This window comes from Hyperolius riggenbachi, chromosome 1 (assembly GCF_040937935.1).
Source record: "Hyperolius riggenbachi isolate aHypRig1 chromosome 1, aHypRig1.pri, whole genome shotgun sequence".
Classification (NCBI taxonomy): domain Eukaryota; kingdom Metazoa; phylum Chordata; class Amphibia; order Anura; family Hyperoliidae; genus Hyperolius; species Hyperolius riggenbachi.
Genome location: NC_090646.1, coordinates 161,443,969 through 161,468,242, shown reverse-complemented (window position 1 = coordinate 161,468,242; position 24,274 = coordinate 161,443,969). Strand labels below are relative to the sequence as shown.

General features: G+C 42.2%; 1 protein-coding gene across 1 annotated transcript in view; it reads left to right on the top strand.

Moving 5' to 3' along the window:
* The first annotated feature begins 561 nt into the window (after window positions 1–561).
* Window positions 562–24,274, top strand: part of GALNTL6 (polypeptide N-acetylgalactosaminyltransferase like 6) — a 1,483,691-nt gene continuing 1,459,978 nt past the window's right edge. Inside the window, exon 1 of the mRNA XM_068269254.1 lies at window positions 562–1,867. Coding sequence (XP_068125355.1) covers window positions 1,733–1,867 — 135 coding nt within the window. The 5' untranslated portion in view covers window positions 562–1,732. The remainder of the gene's footprint in view (window positions 1,868–24,274) is intronic.

Sequence of the window (24,274 nt, the reverse complement as noted above, 5' to 3'; positions counted from 1 at the left end):
ACCTTTAGTTACGCTAAGTGTGCTACTCTTCAGATTCTGTAACATACTAGGATTCAAGATTTTTTCAATTCCCTGTAGACTCAATGGCATTGATATATGCTAATTTCACAGCTCTCCATGCTGGTCCTTGCACTGCTCACATGCACGTTTGAGTTTCAGCAGATAATATCTATATCTGAATATAGAAGCCCTAGCTGCAATTACTGTTTGTGTAACAGTTTAGTTGTGCGTGCGTCTATCTCTTTGTACATAAAGACAACGTTGAAAAGCAGCCAGCCAGATCACACAGCACATGAAAGTGAGCGGAAGATGTGAAGATGGAAACACGGCATACAGCTAGTCATCCTTGCAAATCCAGTTTGCGCTATTACATTTTTTTGAGAGTTACACATGGCAAAAGCATGTTAATACCCTATGAGACAGGAGCAGCTTCCTCAGTAGTGAGAGGCAGAGCCAGCTGCCTCAGCCTTTAGTCGCAATGTTGAAAGCTTCTGTTCATATCCCCACTCCCCCTCCTCCACTCCTACATCAGCCCCCGTGTCAGCATCAGCAGCAGAAGCACTGAGAGAACTGAACTGTATCTGCTGCTCGCACAAAGAACACGCCAAGCAGGAGACAAGTGAACCTCCGCTTCCAATATGTCACATCCAACAGCCGGTATTACTTGAAAAGTTGGGGAACAGCAGTCAGCCTTAAAAGTTGCGGGGATGCTTTTCCTGCAGACTGACGCAGCCAGACATCTGAGGATCATCAGGAGCTTCTTTCTGACAGCCTCCCGGGCTTGGTCTGGAGAAGATGATCTGCGTGCTGCTTGCTGGTTACAGGGACAATGCAGTGTGACAGCAGCGTGTCTTAACTAGATCCTCCCTGCACCACCTTCTCCTCCTCATCATCACCCTCCTCCCCTCCGGTTCCCTCCAGCTCTCTGCTTGTTTATAGAGCAGAGTGGGACTGGGAGGGATTGTAACCACCGGTTTAGAGCTCATCCACGTGTTTTCCACCAGTGGGGACTGGAGTTCGCATCCAAGGAGGAGGCATCTGCGGGAGCTACACATCTGTCCTTCTGTTCTGGATTACACACATAGGATTGCATTGGGAATATGGGAATTTTCATTCTTTCTCTGCTTGTCCTTTGGAAACATCAGTGAGGCATGACAAGCTGAAGGTGTACTGGAGAGGGATCAAGGAAGTACAGCATGGCATTGTAGGCTACTGCCACCTGGACATGGAGTGGTAACATCTTGCACTGAGTACAAGGATTGTTTGGAACTGGAGAGTAGACCTCTTGGAACTACAGCGTGCTGCTCGAGAATACAGCCTGATCTTCATCATCTTCAGTTAAACCCACCTGCTTAGGTGCTTCTGTTTGACTACTGAGGTATGGTTGGACCTATGAAACTTACGTGAGAATGTATCCCCAGTCTTCAGGTCCACCCAGGCACAATACTTATATATGCTCTATGGGCCATTTTACCATAAAAAAAGCTGTGATGTTATTAGCCTTGACATTGGTGTAATCACACCTTTCTGTTTGCTATAAGAGGAATCAGATGAATTATATATTAGGCTGTGTATTTTGCGTGCACAGAAGACTGGATCGTTCAACCAAACTACCGCTGAAGTTTGAAAGTAAGAAGTAGCGGCACCCCGTTGCTCAAGTGCTAGGAGATCTTGCTGGGTTTCCTTGTGGATTATTCACGTTCACTTGTCTTTGGCACACTTTTCTGTTGCCATGAAGAGAAAGCAGAAAAGGTTTTTCCAGATGGTTTTGCTGTTTACAGTGGCTTTGGTTTTCCTGCCTAATATTGGTCTGTGGTCCTTGTACAAGGAAAAACAGCTCATGAAATCCACTGATGGAGCAGATCAGGTAAGCCACATGGAACCTGCTGTACTCTGAGAATTGCTTGGCTTTGCTGGACACAGGGATATTGCTTTAGCATATCACATTAGTCACTTCTGTAACAAGCCATTTAAAAGAATTGATTTGCTCCATAATTGATGGCATTGAGACACTGTGTTTAATGAAAACTTTAAACTGACATTATTAATGAAAACTAAATAGACTTACCTACTGATAGAGCTTAAAGCTTTACTGTGGACTGGTTGCTATGGTCAATGGCAACCCACTTAGAAAATAAAAAAACTGGTGTTTGATTGGATGGTGTGGTGACAGCTTTAAGTTTCTTATGATTTCTTTAAGTTGTCTGCTTTTAGTTTTGTTTATTTTTAATGTATGCACTCTATAGGTAAAAATACAATATATACAGTATATATATATCATTGTAATTATTATTTTGTGTGTGTGTGTGTGCAAGTTATGCATAGTAAATTGTTGTAGGTTGAATGGTTACTAAAGGAGAAGCCCTTTTCTGGTGTGTTTAATGAGTTATGGGTAATAACAAGCTTGTTCAACTATTTAATAAAGGAGTACATCTTACAGTGGTTTGAGGCAGTGAGACTGAAAACATGGAAGTTTCCATTTGTTTGTAAACATGCAAACATCTGTAGCTGTCATCCTGGACTTGCTTTCATCACCTTGTGTGCTACCTACACAGAGCAAGCATGCAGCTAGTGAGGGCTAGGCAGTGCTGACAGTAGTTCTGCAAGCCTGTTATTGGTCAGAGACTCCCCCCATATATCCCATGTTGTCATCCCTACATGCTTACTTTAAAATGCACTTGAAGTTAGATTAAACTTTTAAAACCATCTAAACTATGAGATGGGATGAGTTCAAAAGTATGAGAAGATCTGTGCCTTCATGTGAAGGTCTGTGTGGCTAAATACTGGTCTATAATTTTTATGCAAAGGTTGCCTGCATGCAAAAAAGAGAACTACATATGCAGCTCCCCCAGGTCAAAGTCATCTTCATTCTTTACCAACTGCTTTCCATTGTGCCCAAGAGCTCCCCTGAGAGCTTGTAGCTTACCTTGTCAACAAAAATGATCATGATTAGGCAGGATGAATTAGATGCTGCAGCCCGAATAAAATGAACAAATATTTAACATCCAGAAAGACTAATGGACTGGCTGCAATGTTTCCTTGCTGCCTTTCACTTAGAGTGGGAGATAGATCTATTTTGTACACGAAGCACTAGGAAACACAGCTTAGGAGCATGAATACTTCTAATGAACTTTGCAGATACAAATTTGAGTATGTAGTCAAGAGTGACATCTGTCTTTATATATTCCATTCATGTGAGGTGAGAGGGATATGGGGGCTGCCATATTCATTTCATTTTAAACAATGCACATTTCAGGGCTGTCCTGCTGATCCTCTGCCTTAGTTATAGACCATGAACAAGGCATGCAGATCATGTTTGAGTTAAGTTTGCCAGTGTTTGCCTTACTGTTTGTTTCAGATATAGGGTTCAGGCACTACTGGTACATGAAAGATCAGCAGGATACTAGGCAACTGATATTGATTAAAATGAATTAAATATGGCAGCCTCCATATCCCTCGGCTCTCACTTCAGTTGTCCTTTAAGAGAGTAGCCAATCCTGCTTTGTTTCATCTTAGAACCTAAAGCTTCCACAAGTCTAACCTCCTTCATTTTTATGTGGCTTTCCCTCACCTTTTCCACAGCCTAATCTGTAGTTTGCTAGGGGGAGGCCAATTATTGGACCAGGTTTGTTCTGTTTTTCCGCACATACTCTTTACCCTAAACTTTAGTTCTCTCCATCAACTGTAACTTCAGCAAATATACCAAACTCAAAGAACATCAACCCATTTCCTGGGAATTCTAGGCAGTGATGAGTTCTCTCTGTTATTGCAGCAGTAATTCTGCTTCCTACAACATAGGAGGGGTTGCTCAAAAATTGTCTTTCAGTCATAACAGAGGGCATGTGGTTTCATGTCATGGCATAGGTCATGGCATTGGTCACTTACAGCTTCTTGTAAAATGAGAGCATTCATTTACATTCTTTTGCCACATTCCAAAAGAAAGTTCTTGGTGTAGCCGTCACAAAATGGCTTGGCTGAAGAACTAAATGGGATTGAAAATGTTTTTGTATTTTAAGTAAAGATTGGAAGCTGTCCCACTCCCATATGGCAGCCTCCCATGCAAAAGGTTTGGATGACTGTCACTTACAACATAAATGCATTTCATCATCTTTGTACTGGTTGAACTCGATGGACGTATGTCTTTTTTCAACCAAAAAATAAATAAATAAATAACTATGTAAGGGTGTAGCAATAAGGGTTGTAGAGGTTGCGACCGCATCAGGGCCCTTGGGCCAGAGGGGCCCCCGAAGGGACCTCCCTCAACTACAGTATTAGCTCTCTATTGGTCCTGTGCTCATAATAATCACTTCTATAGATATTTTGAATAGTGGTAATCATTAACAAACTGTTCCCCATCCCCTTCTTGCACCTCTGACACTGTAGTTGCCATTGACAGGTTTTGGTGCACCATATGAATTGTTATGTACAAAGTGCTTGGGGGGACCCATTGTAAAACTTGCATCTTGGCTCACAGCTCCTTAGCTACACCACTTCATTTCATATAACTGTTAAAAGTGAGAGAGGCAGGTTATTTTCAGTGTGTTTTTACTAAACTTACTGTAGTCATGTTATCTTTATTTCTGTGAGTCTCACTTCATACGGTCTCTAAACTGGATGATTTTGTTCCCCTATTTTACTGCTGTGAACACTGTGATTGGCTCACAGTGATCACAGGGTCAGGAGCCAAAGAAATTGGCTCCTGATTGGAGCAGTGCATGCAGTGCATTACTGCTAAATGTGCCTATTAACAGTAAAAGTGAAGCATACTTTTCATTGACTGTATGCTTCATTGTACCTGATGCAACACAAGCATAATGTGCAGTGCCGCTGTCCTGATCTGTTGAGTTCCTGCTGTCAGAGGAACACAATGCAATGGTCACTGTGAACATGGCCCAAAACAAGTAATACTTTTTAAATTTTCTTTATATTCTCTATACTTGTTTATATATTTTTATTAGTTAAATCTGCTGGAAACTGTTGCCACTGAGCACTCCATTTGGTGTCTATAAAGGTGAATAAAGAATATCATGTGCAAACATTTTAGCACTGTAATGTCTTCAAACATCATCATGTTATAGGACACCAGAACTAAAATGGATATGGAGGCTGCCATAGTTATTTCCTTTTAAACAACATAAGTTGACTGTCAGTCCTGCTGATCTCTTTGGCTGCAGTAGTGTCTGGCTCACACACCTGAAACAAACATGTGGCTAATTCAGTCAGACCTCATTCAGAGCGCCTAAGTATTATGGGACTATGGCTAAAGGTATTAAAGGCAGAGGATCCGCTGGCCTTCCATGGAATTTTGCATTGTTTATAAGAAAATAAATATGACAGTCTCCATATCCCTCTCACTTCAGGTTACCTTTAAAGTGAACCTAAGATGGCGGGGAAGGGGGGGAATATACATACTTCCTCCAGCCTCCTCAAGGCTGATCGCTCCCTCACCATCCTCCTCCGCTTCTTGGCCCAGTGAAGTCCTCCGCTCCGAAGTGTACTGCACCCGAGTCTCTCCTGCTCCCATGGGAGTGCACAGCTCCAACTGGCCCTGACTGGAGGATTTTCAGGGGCCAATTTCTGAAGATGCAGGAGGAGCAGGAGGACGGTGAGGGAGCTATCAGCCTGAAGGGGGCTAGAGGATGCCACCGGTATGTATATCTCCCCCACACACACACACACACGCCCGTAAGAAATATAATATTCTAATATTCTATTTTTGTTTTCTATTTGCCATTACCTGATTGGTAATATTCACTTTACATCTCTCACATTACATTTAATGTTTCAATAAATCCTTTCGCTTGTTAGATTTCATTTTTTTATTTTTTTGTGGAAAGTAACGGAGTGAATTTCTTAGCATACTGAGAAAAGCACAGCATACTATGCCAGTTCTATATGGGTAATTCATAACATAACCAAGTAGAATCTCAACTTTTTCTTGTGCACACGCAAGTGTGAGGGCATGTCATTGAAGAGTGATCATACATATTTTTGGGTAGAAGAGCTAAGTGTATAAGTGTATAAGTTTTTGCTTTGGCAAATCAGCCACCAAGTGTGAAAATGTCACCTTTAATAAACTTGTCTTTGCAATGAAATGCAAAAGTTTGCAGGCTGAGAATGTTTGGCTGAAGCTGTATTTATGACAGAGTAGCTGATGCTTTCTGCTTGTAGTACAGGAGATTGAATGACGCATATTAATAATTGGGACTCCTGATTGGGCCTACTTGTTATGATTCTGACAGCGCCAGGCTAAGCTGCATCATTGCTGTCTACATTAATTTTCCATTTTTAGATACTATTCTTCTAGCTTTGAAATCAAGACAGTGATTTGACACGCTCTCACATATTAAATATGGTTCTATTCTAAACAAACACCTCTACATGTTAACAAGCAGTTTATGTTTATTTGTGCATCAAAGTGACGATGTGACAAAACTAAAAGCTACCTGTACTGCTTGAATTGATATGTGTGTATTTGTCTGTATGTATGTATGTATGTATGTATATATATATATATATATATATATATATATATATATATATAGATATATAGATATATATATAGATATTCTCCTATATAATGGTCCCCCCGACGTTGCTTCCTCCTGTGTCCCTTGTCTGTGCCAGCTGCATGGTGCAAATGCACAGCATGCAGCCATGGGCGGGCTTCAGACAGCAGTTGTGGATGGGCGTGGGGTGTGCATGGCCGTGTGTGTGTGGATCACGACCATGCATGTATTGTGGGGGGGGGGGTCATGACTTTGCGCGTGTGGTACTGGGCTGTGGACAGGGTGATCCTGTTGCCCAGCCCCCTAGAACAGGCTTTGTGACTATTGTAGGCTCATACAAAAACAGGCTCTAGAAGCAGCAACCACTGCATGCATGCCCTCATCCGCCCTTTGTCTGAATGCTTTGCAAGGTTGGACTGTATTGGCTTTCTAGAAAAGGGCTTCCCAACCATGTTCTCAATAACCACCAATAGTACAAGTTTTTCAGGAAAATGCACATTATTCATATGTTGCGTAATTAATGCCTCAGTAGTGCTAATTAACTACCCCTGTGGATTTGCACAAAACATACACTGCTGGTTCCACATAAGGGCAGAGTTGGGAAGCCCTGCTCTTAAACACTTAGGTCTCATACTTGTTTCACAACTACTCAACTAGTTTGCAGAAGGTCTGGACCAACGCAGAAAATGTTCACATTTAGGGTGCATCACTCCAGAAGAGGGTGGGGAGGGGTCTCCTTAAGCTGTTACGTGTTAGTTTAAGCTGTTCACGGTCAGAGAATTCACTGAGTTTACACATTTATTGGATAAAAAAATGTTTCCTTTCTGTCTTGTGGAGAACTAACTATGTACGTATTTGAGGTACTATGTGGGAATTTGGCTGTCTATTTTTTATATTTGGGGTTTTATTTATATGGTGGGGAGCTGACTTAGTTATATATATTTTTGGGTATTGCGTATATATTTGTAGGCTGTGTGTGTAGGAAACTTAGGCAGATGGAATTTGCAGAAGTTTGGGCACTGCCATGCCCATTTAAATACATGAAGAAAAGCATGCTTTTTGGGCGGATCGGGGGGATGGGTGGTTAAGGTTATGCATGTGTAAGAGGGGGTGGTGGGGGTTAAGGTTAGGTACGAGGGGGGCGAGGATTAAGGCTAGCCATGGGGGGGGTTATGGTTAGGCGTGGGGGGGCAGTTACGGTTAGCTGTGGAGGATGACAGTTAAGGTTAGGTATGGATGGGGGGTGGTTACGGATAGTTTTCCAGGAGAGTGGTTAAGGATAGGCATCGGTAGAGGGAGGGTGCAATGGGATAATAGGGTAAGTTTTAGCTGTAGTAAAATATCGGTATCGGTATCGGTATTTATTACCAATATTTTACTATCATCATTAACACTGCAAGAGTAGAATATTGGTAAATTTACCAGTATTCTACTATCGACTATTTCTTAATGCCCTTTTTACATGTACACATGTGTGTTTGTGTGTGTGTGTGTCCTGTTGACTAAATATTTAAAGGGTCTGTTAATGCATTTTGTACTGGTTCTGTTTTGATGTTACATAGGTTTACCAATTTAGTTATTTAATTATGAATGCATTTCTAGTGTTGCTTTTTCACCTGTTGTATATATGAAAGTAATCCAAGCTTTGCAAATGAGAGAAGGGCTATGTATGCACTTTGGCATACTTGCCTTGGGAGCTAAATGAACTTATCCCATAGCTGATTTTCAGTGAACAAGAGCTTTGGAAAGAGCACGCAACCAGGAATCAAGATTTGCTAATTCCATCACTTGGTTTTCATAATTAAATCTATTGCACATATTCTCTTTAAGTGTACACATAAATGTCAATTTCCCTGCTATTAGAAGTAAATAGGATAAGTGCCATGCATCTGATGATGAACACATTTTCAGAGCTTTAAAAATCTAAGTTAAAGTAAACCAGAGACGAACACAAGTAAAAGATTTATACAAACCTGGTGCTTCCTCTAACCCCCTGTGCATCGATTGCTCCCACGTTGTCTTCCTCCGCCTTCTCCCGGTCGAAGCCACATAAGTTTGGCCAGTCGAGGCTCACTGCGAATGCATGGCTCGGCCAAGTACTACTGCACCGGCTCAGAATTCTCCCAGCCGCAGGAGCGAGGGGGGGCACTGTGCATGCCCTGACTGACCCCAACTGGCTAAACGTCTGTGCCCTCTACTGGGACCAGGAGAAGACCAAGGAGACTGGATGAAGCACCAGGTATGTATAAATCTTTTATGTGTGTTCAACTCTGGTACACTTTAAGAGCTGGAAAATCCATCTACCAAATAATCTTCGGAGTGGTTGATTGCCTTATGAAGTTTCTTTCTTGTACCAGCAAAATAAGCACTTGGTACTTTGAGTAACTTATACTAGTAGCAACGTGTGTGTGTGTGTGTGTGTGTGTGTGTGTGTGTGTGTGTGTGTGTGTGTGTGTGTGTGTGTGTGTGTGTGTGTGTGTGTGTGTGTGTGTGTGTGTGTGTGTGTGTGGTGATTGGCCAGGTAACTCTATCTTAACTAATCCATCCTTCAATGTAATCTAGTGTCTACAACATCTTGAATACTTGCTATACAGGCCATATTTGATGATCTGGCCAATTTCATTGGGATTAAAATACCATCATATTGGGCTCTATTCACAAAGCTTCTCATAAATGACTTATTTATCACCTAGGTGATAAAAATAACCTTTCAGAATATTTACAAGAAAAATAATCACTCAAAGTAAGTTGTTCCTGATTAACTTCATTTCAATATTACTTTTCTTACCTTAATTATGTTATATGTTTTCTCTTTGGGAGCTTAAAAGTGTAACATAGATAAAGTGAAAACAGGTAAAAAAGCTTTGTGAATTGTCCATTTGTCTGTAGACAGTCTAATGCAGGAAGATTTTTCTCATGATGCAGCTATGACATATGAAGAAGGGACGTCACATTCACAAACATACTTTCAAATGGCTCCATGTTGGCACTGATAGACAAAGGCTTAGACATGCCTTACAAATAATGTTTCTTTAACAAAGTGGCTTTTGATGCTTCACTATAACCATCTTTCTAGGGGTTGCAGTTTGAGGTTAATTCTGATCAACATATTGGCTTTGGAATTTTTCATCATACTGTAAATATGGCATATCCGCATTCATGCAAATGGAAGCCAGAAGCATTTGTATATTTTTAAATACCCAGAAAATCAGTAAGGCCTGGAACCCACTAGCAGCATTTTTCTAAGTGCTTGTGATTTGAAAAGCTCTTGCAAATGTAATGCCAAGGGTGGATTTAAAAAAAAAAAAAATCACATCCCTCAAGGGGATCACACACATAGCATTATATTAGCAAGAGCTTTTCAAATCACAAGCGCTTAGAATAATGCTGCTAGTGGGTTCCAGGCCTCATAGATAAGGCAATGTATAAAATTGTATCCTGAAATTTGTGACCCTTTAGTGAGAAGGATAAGGATGGTGCTGTATCAATGTCTGGCTGTCCTGTTGGTCTTCTGCTTTTGATACTTTATAGATATAGCAATACATAGAATAAGTATATAGATTTTATGTCGAATAAAGTTTCATTATGCTAACTGCATGCATGTTTCAGTAGCATGATTTAGATACCACTGAGGCTCAAAAGTCCAGCAGGATAGTCAAGCAATAGACATTGTTTGAATGGAAATAAACATGGCAGCCTCCCTCTCCATTTAACTACAGGGTCACTTTAACTACTTTACGACCACCTCACGCCGATGGGTGTGACCGCGGCGGCAGCCCCAGGACCGCCTAATGCCAATTGGCCAGCCAAGTCCTGGGGCTGCAGTTTCCCAGGCAATGGCCGCGTGCGTGCGCGATCGTTCCCTGCCACTTCACGGAACAGAGTTCCGTGATTAGCCTGCTAGCCGCCGATCGCGGCTAGCAGGCTGCTTGTAAATGAAAGGGGAAAGAAATCCCTTTTGTGTACATGCATACAGCGCTGCAGTCTCCGGCAGCGCTGTACAAGATTGGCGATCCCCGGCCAATCAGAGGCTAATGCCTATGAGAGGCGGAGAGCAGGACGGATCGCCGCCCTGCTCAATTCTTTAGGCAGAGGGGAGGAGGGAAGGAGAGGGATGGCGGCAGCGGCAATGAGAGCCTCTAAGAGGCTGAAGAAAAAAATAAATAAAAGTGACCCCTCCGGCAGCATGTCCCCTTAGGGACAAAAATAGGAGGTGAGTCCGATCGCCATATTCCTTAGCTGGGCTGTGCAGGATAAAAACAAAAAACACCAAGAGCCCCAATAGTGTAATATGTACTGGTAAATGGTTACTAGATAGAGTAAATATTAATACTCACAAACCAGGGTTACCATTAGGCAACCACTGTAAAGGCAGGTGGGGAGATTTTCCTGACCCCACTCAGGAATAAGAAGTCGCTCTCTGTAGATGAGAAAAAGGAGGTTCAATCCTCCACCCACGGTGGACTCAATATTATGCATGAGAACAGAGGCGCCAAAAGGATAAAAGGAAGCTAAATAAGCTTAAAAACCAAATTCTTGGTAAATAGAGGAGGTAGTGGTGGACTTACCTCCTCCAAGTAGACACACAACGACTGTAGTAAACACAGTCAATATATTTTATTTATGAACTCCAAATATGCAACGCGTTTCGCAGGTTTGATCCCGCTTCATCAGGCAATAACAACGGAGCAATAGCATATGTGGTCAGTAGAAGAGCCAGGCACCTCTGTGTGACACAGAGGTGCCTGGCTCTTCTACTGACCACATATGCTATTGCTCCGTTGTTATTGCCTGATGAAGCGGGATCAAACCTGCGAAACGCGTTGCATATTTGGAGTTCATAAATAAAATATATTTACTGTGTTTACTACAGTCGTTGTGTGTCTACTTGGAGGAGGCAAGTCCACCACTACCTCCTCTATTTACCAAGAATTTGGTTTTTAAGCTCATTTAGCTTCCTTTTATCCTTTTGGTGCCTCTGTTCTCCTGCATAATGGGCTGTGCAGGAGGCTGAAAAGTCTGCACAGCCCAGTACAGAAAAAAAAGTGCCTGGTCTTTAGGGGGGTTTAGCACTACAGTCATCAAGTGGTTAAAGGACATCTGAGGTGACATGCGACATGATGATATAGAGATGTGTATGTACAGTGCCTAGCACACAAATAACTTTGCTGTATTCTTTTTTTTCCCTTTCTGCCTGAAAGAGTTACTCATCAGGAATGGAAGTGGACAATTTCTGTCCACTCTGGACCTGGTCAGGACCTGGTCTGACTATAGTGTAAACCTCACTGATAAAGAATTACAGCCATAAAATGCTTTCCTGGCAGAAAATAGCTTTTGAGAGCAGGAAAGAAATTAAAATGTACATAGTTCTCAGATTTTAGCTCTGGAATACTTCAGTGAATGTGTCATTGATTTACACATAAAATGAATCTGGAATATCTAAAAAAAAAAATCATTTTTATGAGAAGGAGGATAGATACAATTGTTTCTCTCATCAGTGTATTTCCATATTGGTGTTAATTTCAGCAGCCACCTATAATAACCACATAAAGCATACCCAACTGTTTGTGTTATGTGAATGCTTATTATAAGTCTTAGGATATGCAAGTGTGAAAATAACACAACAATGGAAGATTTACAATGAATTTAGCTTGATGATGGACTTCCGGTATTTTTAATTTTGTGTTATAATGCAAAGAATATTAAGTAGTGCATACAGTCAATTAATCCAACAAATACCATTACAGGTTAAATGGCAGAGATAGTGGCATTTATCAGTCTTTTTATACAGGCTATCAGTAAGCAATTTCAAACCCTAGCTCCTACTGTAAAAATGAAAATGTTGTCTTTGTAATATGAAAATTAAGTTTCTATGGAAATAAGATTTCTCTGCACTCAATAACCTTATTCAGATTGTAAAAAAAATAGCGTTATCTCCAGCTGTGTTTCTTGCAACCAATAATGGACCAGGTCAGCCACACAAAGGACAAAACCTAGATTATATTTTGAGTAAAAACAGTAATGGTTTCTATTAATTCACTACATTTTTTGGTGCTTGTTAAGTGCTAAAAAGCTCTTTAGACCAATTAGCAGTTTTCTGACACATTCCCAAGTGATAAGAGTGAAAGTCAGGGCTATTTCTTACAGTTCAGAGACTACTTCCCATGCTGGTTAACCTCCAGTTACCCAGTGGTATTTCCCAGTTAGTTAAAGCGGGATTGTCACCATATAAATCAAATTTCAACATCAACTGGTCTGAGTGTATTAAGTGATAAAGGTGACCTCAGTGGGAGTGTCTGAAGACTCTGGGAGGAGGGTGGGTAACAAATACACAATTAGTAAGAGGAGAAAAAAAGAGTGAGGGAGGAAATGATGTCAGGAGGTCAAAGGTAACCAAGATGGAAACTGTCTAGAATACAACTCTCTGCTTTTCCTTTATGAAATTCGCAGGACTCATAACGTGGACAATGCGATGCATAGGTTATGTAGGTAGAACTAGTATTTATCTACTTAAATATGTGTTTTTTTATTTCTAGGTTAGCAAGGGTGTCACTTGTTCTTTGATGCTGAATGCTGGCCAAAGAACTCTTATTCATTCACCTAATGGATGTGTTATACCGGCAATTTGCTGAATGATAAGATAGCTTTATTGAATACACTCTGAATCCAGAATCAAAATAACAGACCAGCTCAATACTAGGAAAGGGTCAAGCAGTTGTTGCTTATTTTGCCCCATGGCCACAAAACCTGCCTGGTTGAATAGTGTTCATTTGTGTGTCTGTGTAACATGTAGTGTGCGGGTGTTGTCTTTTTAAAGTTTTTTTCCTCCTTTTTTTCACCTATTTTGACAGGTTCTGCTCCCTTTAGGCAGGGTGAAAGCTGGGAACCATCATGCAGTGCTCCCGTGCATGTGTTAGTGTTGGAATCACTGTGTCACTGAAAGCCTGACAAGTGGGGCATTCCATGACTAGCAAGACTATCTAACATTTAAAGGGGCACCATGGCAAAAAATTGTAACATTTAAAATATGTGCAAACAGATACAAATAGGAAGTAAAATTTTTTCCAGAGTAAAATAGGGTATTCTAAGGGATGTATTTATTTTCTAAAGCACTTTGTCCAACTGCCAAAAAAATGTGTAGTGAGCAGGGAAGCTGGCCAGCATCATTGTTTAAATCCATTTTAGGGAATATCTTTATAAAGATTAAAAGCCTTGCTGAGAATCTCCAATGAAAAGATGGACTAGTCCAAAACCTTCGCTTCTGTCAGATTTCTACTACCTACTGTAAGTGACAGCAACATAGGAGAAAAGTAATTTATGGCTAATTTTACTCTGGAAAAAAATTACTTCTTATTTGTCTTTGTTTGCACATGTTTTAAATTTTACAAATTTTCACCATAGTGCCCCTTTAAAAAAAAGCAGAATTATATACTGTGTACATGAAGACGTCTTTCTTTGTGTCTCTAAAATGTTGTAACTTGAGTTATTTGTAAGTAGGGTACTGTCTGTAAAGGGGCAGTTCTCAGCTGAAAAGTACAGGTACTGGTAATTACATTCAAATTTCCAATACTAGAATGTTTTTCAACTCATAGCTGCCCCAGAGATAATAGCAACAGATCGCATCTATCCTTATCCAACCAGCAAAAAGGCAGTTGCCAATTTTTAGGTGACATGTTATCTACCTTTGTTAAAGTGGAAAAAATGTGGATGTTTATTTATTAACTGGGCAAAATAATGAACATGGTTTCTTATTGGTTTCTTATTGGTTTCTTATTGTCCTTTAAGGTGTACAGTATTTAGTTTTATTACATTTTTACTAATGATCTGAATTTTTAATTAATTTTTTACAACCTTTTTTTTCTGTTGAAATACATGTATTGTCTAACTGATATCTTGTGTCGCTTGGATACATTTATATCATTGCCCAGTCATGCTGGTTGTGTCTATTATGGTGATGATGGACACCATAGGCTGAGAATCAGTCCAACTGTTTCACAAAAGGAGGAAACTGCCATTCTTTGAAAATGTAGCTTTCCATCAAGTTGATTGATGAGGAGGATATTTCAAAGTGACTTTTTTTTTCTTTTGTGTGACTGGTTCCTATGGGTTGATATTATGTATCAAGTTTCTTTGTTATCTTACTACTACATCTACTACCGCCACTGCTTCTATCACTAATATTACTGCTGTATCTACCCACTACTACTGGGGATGACAATAATAATAATAATAATAATACAAATTATAATAACACTAATACAATAAACATGTAACAAAACTATACAGTAAGTAGAACAACTTTACTGGAATAACTTATGGTTGTATTACTTTTTTTCAAATATAAAAATACCTGTGTTGTCTCGTGTCTACAGTTCTTAAATCCCCATACACATGTGATCATTTAACCCGACGGCCTAATTTACCATTTCTTCTGTCCCTACCAAAATATCAGACATACAGATATAGGTTGGATGATTTTACAATGCAGGGAATCTCCTGCTCCTTCTCCTATTTTGATGGGAAAGTACCCACTGCTGTGCCAGGCCGTATATATGCATCAACTGTCTCTGGCTGCTGGTAAACTGCTAGTGACAACTATTTTTAACTATTGTTTTTTGTCTGCTATAGTTTCAGGTCTGTGCGTGCTTTCAATTTCTAATAGCAACTTCACTTGAGTCTATCTTTACTATGGAGCACGGTGTCATTACAGCTTCCTGGCTGGAGCTACAGAGTCTGTCTCTGTTTCATGGTGGCTGCTGCCTTGCATTGAAGTTTTTCTAGAATTCACCTTACCTATCCTTTGAAGTTTCCTGACTGACAAGTGACAACTGCTATACACATTGAATGGCACCCCCAATCTATAAAGGTTCATGTCTGCTACTGAGCTACCCTAACAGTGTTTATGCTAGGTGTATACTTGATAGGTGTGATAAGCCATTGCAATTTAACTGGTATTGACCATTTACCACCTTGCCACAGTGGCCCACTTGATATTAGGTCCAATTCCAGCAGAAAGTCAAAGGAGAGATCCACGCATAGACTTTGTCAGGAACAGTGTACCATTTATTGTCCCATCACACACCTACAACTGAAAGTTGGGTGTATGGTCAGATGGTTGTACGTATGTGATGGGACTATATACAGTACACTGTTCCTGACTGAATCTGTGTGCGAATCTCTCCTTTGACCTTGTGTATTACAACTGCCTTGGGATCCCGCACCAGCAAGGGCAATTATTTTTCTTCATATCCATTCCAGCAGAATTCTGATCTAATATCCCTCTCTGCACTGTAACACCAAGCGTCGTACTGCTCTCTACAATGCGTAGCAATAGAACCTCACTCTCATACTACTGGTGCTCATGACTCACACAAACCTGGTTCCCACAGAATGACCTTTCCAGATCAACTGATTTATGGGAAGGAAGCACCCCAAAAGATATAAAAATATTACAAATATCTTAAAGGGTAAGATGACTTACCTCACAGACTAGGTTAATTTATCAAAAAGAAAAAACATCAAACAGTGCATTTTGAAGGTACACACTGACTTCCTCAGGGCAATAGACAGGGACAAATACAGGAAACAACTCATAGCTGAAAAACTCAGAAATAAATATATAACATTTTTAATATAAATACATTAACACCTTTACATGCACAGATTGATACATAAATTGGTATATCAATATCGATAAGTTATTAAGGACTAATTATAAATACTGATGAGTTGCATATCAGTGTTGATTTAAGAATACTAGGAATAAAAATAGAATATCATAGATTATCAGTATTCAATCTACATGTTCATTGAAAAATGTATCAATTGGCTTCCTCTTTTCATACCTTTTTCATTGATGTTAATTTTTTTTTATTGATATGTTTATTTAAATAAAGTGTGTGCCTAACTTTGCTATAAAGTCATGTGGAGGTTCCAGAGGTCACGATGTGCCTTACAGAAAACAAAATACAAAGAGTCCTATAAGGTGAAGTATGTCAGGTAAATGGGATAATAGTGGTACAAATTGATACTCACAAATTTGGGTTGCAACAACCACACATACGGTTAAATAAATATTTCTTACTTCAACCATTTCACTGTTGGCTACTTCTTTGAGGTAAGATCCCCTTTATATTTTTTTTTTTAAACATTATATTACTATAGGGTCAGCTCAAGGTCAAACAGTTAGGCAGTGCTAGTAACTGTCCAAAGAAACTTACAGAGACAATGACCAATACAAAATAAGATGGGAAAACAAATGGTGTGCATGGAATTGTCTTTGTAAAGGGAGTTTACCTTTAGTGAAAATGTTCCATCTCTAAGCAGCTCTGGGTTCAAGTACACTCTAAGAACATTTTACGGATACACGCTGTGAGATATGAACCAACTTCAATGAGTACTTTTTGAGACTCTTTCCCTTATTTGTTTAATTTACCAATTAATATCATTTGCGACAACCAAACAATGTGAATTTATAGCTTTCAGCAGCCTGTTTACATAATTAATCTGTAAAGTATTATGAAGGTATAGCATCTGGAAGCAGATTGTCTGCTATAGTTTTTTTTGTATAATTATTTTGCTCTATACTGCTGTGTTTGTTTTGAGAATATGTAAAGACTGATTAGATTTACCAGCAGATGAATTGTTTAAATGTTTGCACTGAATATAGACCAGATCCATTGCAGAGAAATATTGGTTACAAACATCAGCAGAATTCTTCAGAAAAGCAAGTTAAAAATGTGTCCCGAGAGACCAATAACGGCTCAAGATTTAGAGACTTTACTGTTTAAGCTTGGTAGTCTAATCCTGAAGTTCCCATCTGTAAGCGGCCCTTGAGAACTATTGTTCTAAATCACTGCATTAATTTAGAACACTGAGAAGGTCTTAATCCTGATCAGCTTCAATATTTTTACCCTCCATAGCAATTTTGATGTTTTCCTGACTTCAGCTATTTACCTGCATTTCAAACAATAAAATAAAAAATATATAACTATTATTATGTTTTTTTACTATACTTCACTATTGTATATATGATATATTTACCAGCTTATTCGATGAACCACTCTTGTATGAGTAAGGCTCAACACACACCATACAATCTTGGTTGTTCAATCTTACCACTTTCATGTAGTAAAAGAGCTTATATAATCAATCATTCAAGGTATTTTCAATCTGTTGGCCCTTATACTACATAGATTTGGTAAATCTGTACAACCAAGATTGTATGGTGTGTGTTGAGCCTAAGATAGCATTGAAGCAGTTAAAAAAAATCTGATATCTTTCTTCAAAACAAGATCTTGATGCTGATAAATTGGTCATTTTCATCTGTCATAGTGGATGGACAAATCTGTTTCACACCGATACCTATGATGAGTTGAAGTTTAAATAATGGGATTAAATTATTTATAAAATATATTAACTTTAAATCTGCATGCCAAAAGGAAGACATTGCAATTCCCCTCAAACCCCTCTGAAACTGCTGACATCCAACAGGAGCTACGTGTATAAGGATGAATTAGTCAGCAAAAATATAAATGGTGCTTGGACTTTATTAGGGGCAAAAAGTACAAAGTATTTATTCAAATACTCCTCAGAATAGCAGTTACAAGCCACTGTTCCCTTATAACCCTATACACATGGCCACACAAGATACCCCTCTCACCATTAAAACCATCCCCTCACACCTCTGTAGTTAACTGACATGAAGAGCGGAGCGCTTCTCTTGACATGAAGTGTTATGGAACTCTGTACAACAGTGCTGATAATTGGACCTGCTCCACCCTACACTCAGTATCTAGTCTCTGGGCTCTCTGTGATTGCCTCTGATGTTGTGCGCTGCTATGTCTGTTATCGTTAACAATGCTTCAATTACTAATGTGAACCTAATACTCGAGTGCACTGGAATAACAACGAGCTTATCCTCCCCATCCTTTTTGTGTCCTATCTGCAGCATAGCTGCTAAGTTACTAATTCCTCCATTCATTTAGGAAGTCTACCTTTAAATTCCTATTAGCCAATGACACTGCCGTAATCAAAAGTATGGACTACTCTGTTGATCAAACACATGGTGTTGGCAGGGTGCACGATCCCTTCAGATGTATTGAGTGGAGGTTTTCCCTGCTCACACCATGTTGTGTTTGACCACTGGAAAGTATATGAATTTTAAATATTGGAGATGTGTGACAGGAGTGAGCTTGACTACAAGATTGACAGAAAAATTACTCGTAATTGGACTTCTGATCCACACTGTGCGCCGGAAGAAGGGTGTTAGGTAGCCTGTGCTCCTGAATAGAGATGTCGCGAACCTCCGATTTTCAGTTCGCGAACCCCGTTCGCGAACCTTCATGGAAGGAATAGTTCGCGAACCGCAATAGACTTCAATGGGGATGCGAACTTTGAAAAATAGAAAAATTTATGCTGGCCACAAAAGTGATGGAAAAGATGTTTCAAGGGGTCTAACACCTGGAGGGGGGCATGGTGGAGTGGGATACATAACCGAAGTCTCGGGGAAAAATCTGGATGTGACGCAATGCAGCGTTTTAATGGCAGAAATGACATTGAAGGCTAAATTGCAGGTCTAAAGTGCTTACAAACATCTTGCATGTGTATACATCAATCAGGTAGTGTAATTAGAGTTCTGTTTCACACTGACGCACCAAACTCACTGTGTAACGCACCGCAAACAGCTTTTTGCGTAGTGACGGCCGTGCTGGACTGGTGCGCACCGTGGTGAGAGTGTAGGCCGTGGCAGTTTTAAATCCCATATGGTCGCCGGGCTGTGGTAGCTCAATGATAGAACAAAAGTGACTGTCCAGCTGATCAAATTTGGTCTGTCCACAATGAAGCAATGACCTTATTATCTTCTTGTATGTAGGTAGGCATAGGTAGGTGTCCCAGTAGTTAGCTAGGCATAGGTAGTAGTCCCAGTATAGGTAGGTAGGCATAGGTAGGAGTCCCAGTATAGGTAGGTAGGCATAGGTAGGAGTCCCAGTATAGGTAGGTAGGCATAGGTAGGTGTCCCAGTAGTTAGCTAGGCATAGGTAGGAGTCCCAGTATAGGTAGGTAGGCATAGGTAGGAGTCCCAGTATAGGTAGGTAGGCATAGGTAGGTGCCTCAGTAGTTAGCTAGACATAGGTAGGAGACCCAGTAGTTAGCTAGGCATAGGTAGGAGACCCAGTATAGGTAGGTAGGCATAGGTAGGTGTCCCAGTAGTTATAGTTAGCTAGGCATAGGTAGGAGTCCCAGTATAGGTAGGTAGGTAGGCATAGGTAGGAGTCCCAGTATAGGTAGGTAGGCATAGGTAGGTGTCCCAGTAGTTAGCTAGGCATAGGTAGGAGTCCCAGTATAGGTAGGTAGGCATAGGTAGGTCCCCTAGTATACTGTAGGTAGGTAGGTAGGTGTCCCCGTATAGGTAAGTAGGTGCCCCAGTAGTTAGGTAGGCATAGGTAGGTGTCCCAGTATAGATAGATAGGCAGGGCCTGGCTGGCACAGTAATAACAATTACCAAGGTCCAGCTGCAACAAATAGGGCTGTATAATGTCAGTGAGCAACACACAAAAAAATAAAAAACACATCTGGAAAACATTATCTTTTAAAAGAGCTGTTGAGGAGTGCTATTTTAGCAATAACAATCAGCCAGGAGCAAGCCAAGACCAAGAGCCTAACTAATCTTTCCCTAGGAGAACAAGCCTGCAGCAGCTGTCCCTAGTCTATCTCTAGCAGGCACACGAGTGAGTGTAATGGCCGGCAAACCTGCCATATATAAGGGGATGTGGGGCTCCAGGGCTTAGTGTAGCCTGAATGGCTACAATGTGCCTACTGACTGTGATGCAGAGGGTCAAAGTGGACCCTCATAGTGCATTATGGGGCAAATCAAACTTTCACAAAAGTTCGCTGGCAAACCGTTCGCTACATCCCTACTCCTGAATAGTAATGAGAAAATATGGTTGTTTTTGCTTTTCCAATATTTTCACAAAAATGTTGTGTGTTTGTGACTATGGGAATTTTCATGAAACAGTTAATAACATTTTTGAAATGTATTTAATGTGTAACACAGCTGATGAAACATAAAAGCTTTATACATACCTGGTGCTTCCTCCAGCCCCGTAAGCTCGGATTGCTCCCACGCCGCCATCCTCAACTTTCTGCAGCTCTGGTCACAGGTCCCGTAAATTCAGCCAGTCGCGGCCAGCCTGCACAAGAGAACTGCGCCCTCTACGTATCTCTTCAGCGGCTGCTGGAAAGATATGCAAAGAGCGCACTTATCTTACGTCAGACTGGTTGCAGCTGGCTGAAGTTACAAGACCTGTGACCAGAACCAGGCCCGGATTTCTGCAAAGGCCACAGAGGCCATGGCCTAGGGCGATAAAATCAGATAAGATCAGAGGGGCGGCATGACTTGGAGAGAGAAGAGGTCATATGTCAAAGTAAATCATCTCCTCTGTTCCCGCAGCGCAGCCAGCCAGCACCCTGCTCTGCACTAATAGAGGAATTCCAGAGTTCCCCAATCCCTGCACCTCTCACTTCCTGATGTGTTATAACAATCAGGATCAATCATAACTGTCACCTGATGATCCAATTATTTATATGGATCGACATACAGTACAAGTGGATGTGAGAAATACCAGGGATTTACATTACAAAGAAGATAAAACTAAGTTCCGCTGAGTTCTAATGCAGGCATTCACAAACATTTCTGCTAGTTTCTTCGCCTTCTCTTTTAGAGCTGTAACACTGACCCCAGCAGTTGTAAATTACACTTTCTTATCTAGCCGTAATTTATTGCTTTTTTTTCTTCCTAGCCATTGATCTGGTCTCTGCTTAAGTTAACTCTTTCCTGACTCATTTTCTGTCCTTCATCTCCGACCATCTATGAGAACTGCTGCAGCCTGGAATAAAAATGCTGTATGCTTCCCTTTCATTGCTAAACTGTCACTGTCACCTGAGCTGTTACTACCTCAATGCTAGTGTGTATGAATTGGCATCCTTCTGCTTTCCTGTAGCAGTAGAGCATTGTACCATCTTAGCCATCAGCAAAAGCAGAGAGTTTTGAATCAGGGTGATACCATTTATTGACTTAAAAGAAAAAGAGTAATCTTTCTGCTAATAAGCCTTCTTCAGACTTTGTTCCTGTATACTGCCTATATGTTAGAGCACACCTCCATATGTACATTCAGCATTCAAAAGAGATACGTAGATTTTTCAGCAAATATAAATAAATGTCATTCAGATGCTTTAAAGTGGAGCTGAACTCTTGCACAGGACAGAAGGAAACCATGCAGAGACATGCACCATGTATGTATTTAGAGAGCCTTTCAAATTCTTCCACATCTGTGTCTAATCACAAATTTGATATCTTCCCTGTGTCACCTGACTGCCACAGCATATAAGCTTATTTTAAAGCACAAGATGTTAATATATTTGCTTCCATGAAAGTAGGAATTAGACACACTGTCTATTTATTGCAGGATTTGTATCAGCTGTAACAAAGAAATGTTTTTTCTTTAAAGGTTATGTTGTTGAGTATCTTTTAGAGCAGAGAGGAAGTTCTGAGTTCAGGTCCACACTAATTACAACCAAACATCCAAAGTGGGTCTTGACAGGATGTTTGCTACTTACCTGTTCTCTGTTTTGTTTGGGCTTTTCTCCATTGCACTGCCCTGCCACCTGTCTGTGGCTGTGACTGCAGCCAGTCGCACAGAGGACAAAGAAGCAGCGCATGCTCTGGCCACTCGCGCTCCCTGTCACCTGTCTGTGGCTGTGACTGCAGCCAGTCGCACAGAGGACAAAGAAGCAGCGCATGCTCTGGCCACTCGCTCTCCCTGTCACCTGTCTGTGGCTCTGACTGCAGCCAGTCGCACAGAGGACAAAGAAGCAGCGCATGCTCTGGCCACTCGCTCTCCCTGTCACCTGTTTGTGGCTCTGACTGCAGCCAGTCGCACAGAGGACAAAGAAGCAGCGCATGCTCTGGCCACTCGCGCTCCCTGTCACCTGTATGTGGCTCTGACTGCAGCCAGTCGCACAGAGGACAAAGAAGCAGCGCATGCTCTGGCCACTCGCGCTCCCTGCCACCTGTTTGTGGCTCTGACTGCAGCCAGTCGCACAGAGGACAAAGAAGCAGCGCATGCTCTGGCCACTCGCGCTCCCTGCCACCTGTCTGTGGCTGTGACTGCAGCCAGTCGCACAGAGGACAAAGAAGCAGCGCATGCTCTGGCCACTCGCTCTCCCTGTCACCTGTCTGTGGCTCTGACTGCAGCCAGTCGCACAGAGGACAAAGAAGCAGCGCATGCTCTGGCCACTCGCTCTCCCTGTCACCTGTTTGTGGCTCTGACTGCAGCCAGTCGCACAGAGGACAAAGAAGCAGCGCATGCTCTGGCCACTCGCGCTCCCTGTCACCTGTTTGTGGCTCTGACTGCAGCCAGTCGCACAGAGGACAAAGAATCAGCGCATGCTCTGGCCACTCGCGCTCCCTGTCACCTGTCTGTGGCTGTGACTGCAGCCAGTCGCACAGAGGACAAAGAAGCAGCGCATGCTCTGGCCACTCGCGCTCCCTGTCACCTGTCTGTGGCTGTGACTGCAGCCAGTCGCACAGAGGACAAAGAAGCAGCGCATGCTCTGGCCACTCGCTCTCCCTGTCACCTGTCTGTGGCTCTGACTGCAGCCAGTCGCACAGAGGACAAAGAAGCAGCGCATGCTCTGGCCACTCGCTCTCCCTGTCACCTGTTTGTGGCTCTGACTGCAGCCAGTCGCACAGAGGACAAAGAAGCAGCGCATGCTCTGGCCACTCGCGCTCCCTGTCACCTGTATGTGGCTCTGACTGCAGCCAGTCGCACAGAGGACAAAGAAGCAGCGCATGCTCTGGCCACTCGCGCTCCCTGCCACCTGTTTGTGGCTCTGACTGCAGCCAGTCGCACAGAGGACAAAGAAGCAGCGCATGCTCTGGCCACTCGCGCTCCCTGCCACCTGTCTGTGGCTGTGACTGCAGCCAGTCGCACAGAGGACAAAGAAGCAGCGCATGCTCTGGCCACTCGCTCTCCCTGTCACCTGTCTGTGGCTCTGACTGCAGCCAGTCGCACAGAGGACAAAGAAGCAGCGCATGCTCTGGCCACTCGCTCTCCCTGTCACCTGTTTGTGGCTCTGACTGCAGCCAGTCGCACAGAGGACAAAGAAGCAGCGCATGCTCTGGCCACTCGCGCTCCCTGTCACCTGTTTGTGGCTCTGACTGCAGCCAGTCGCACAGTGGACAAAGAATCAGCGCATGCTCTGGCCACTCGCGCTCCCTGCCACCTGTTTGTGGCTCTGACTGCAGCCAGTCGCACAGAGGACCAAGAAGCAGCGCATGCTCTGGCCACTCGCGCTCCCTGTCACCTGTCTGTGGCTCTGACTGCAGCCAGTCGCACAGAGGACAAAGAAGCAGCGCATGCTCTGGCCACTCGCGCTCCCTGCCACCTGTCTGTGGCTCTGACTGCAGCCAGTCGCACAGAGGACCAAGAAGCAGCGCATGCTCTGGCCACTCGCGCTCCCTGTCACCTGTCTGTGGCTCTGACTGCAGCCAGTCGCACAGAGGACCAAGAAGTAGCGCATGCTCTGGCCACTCGCTCTCCCTGCCACCTGTCTGTGGCTCTGACTGCAGCCAGTCGCACAGAGGACAAAGAAGCAGCGCATGCTCTGGCCACTCACGCTCCCTGTCACCTGTATGTGGCTCTGACTGCAGCCAGTCGCACAGAGGACCAAGAAGCAGCGCATGCTCTGGCCACTTGCTCTCC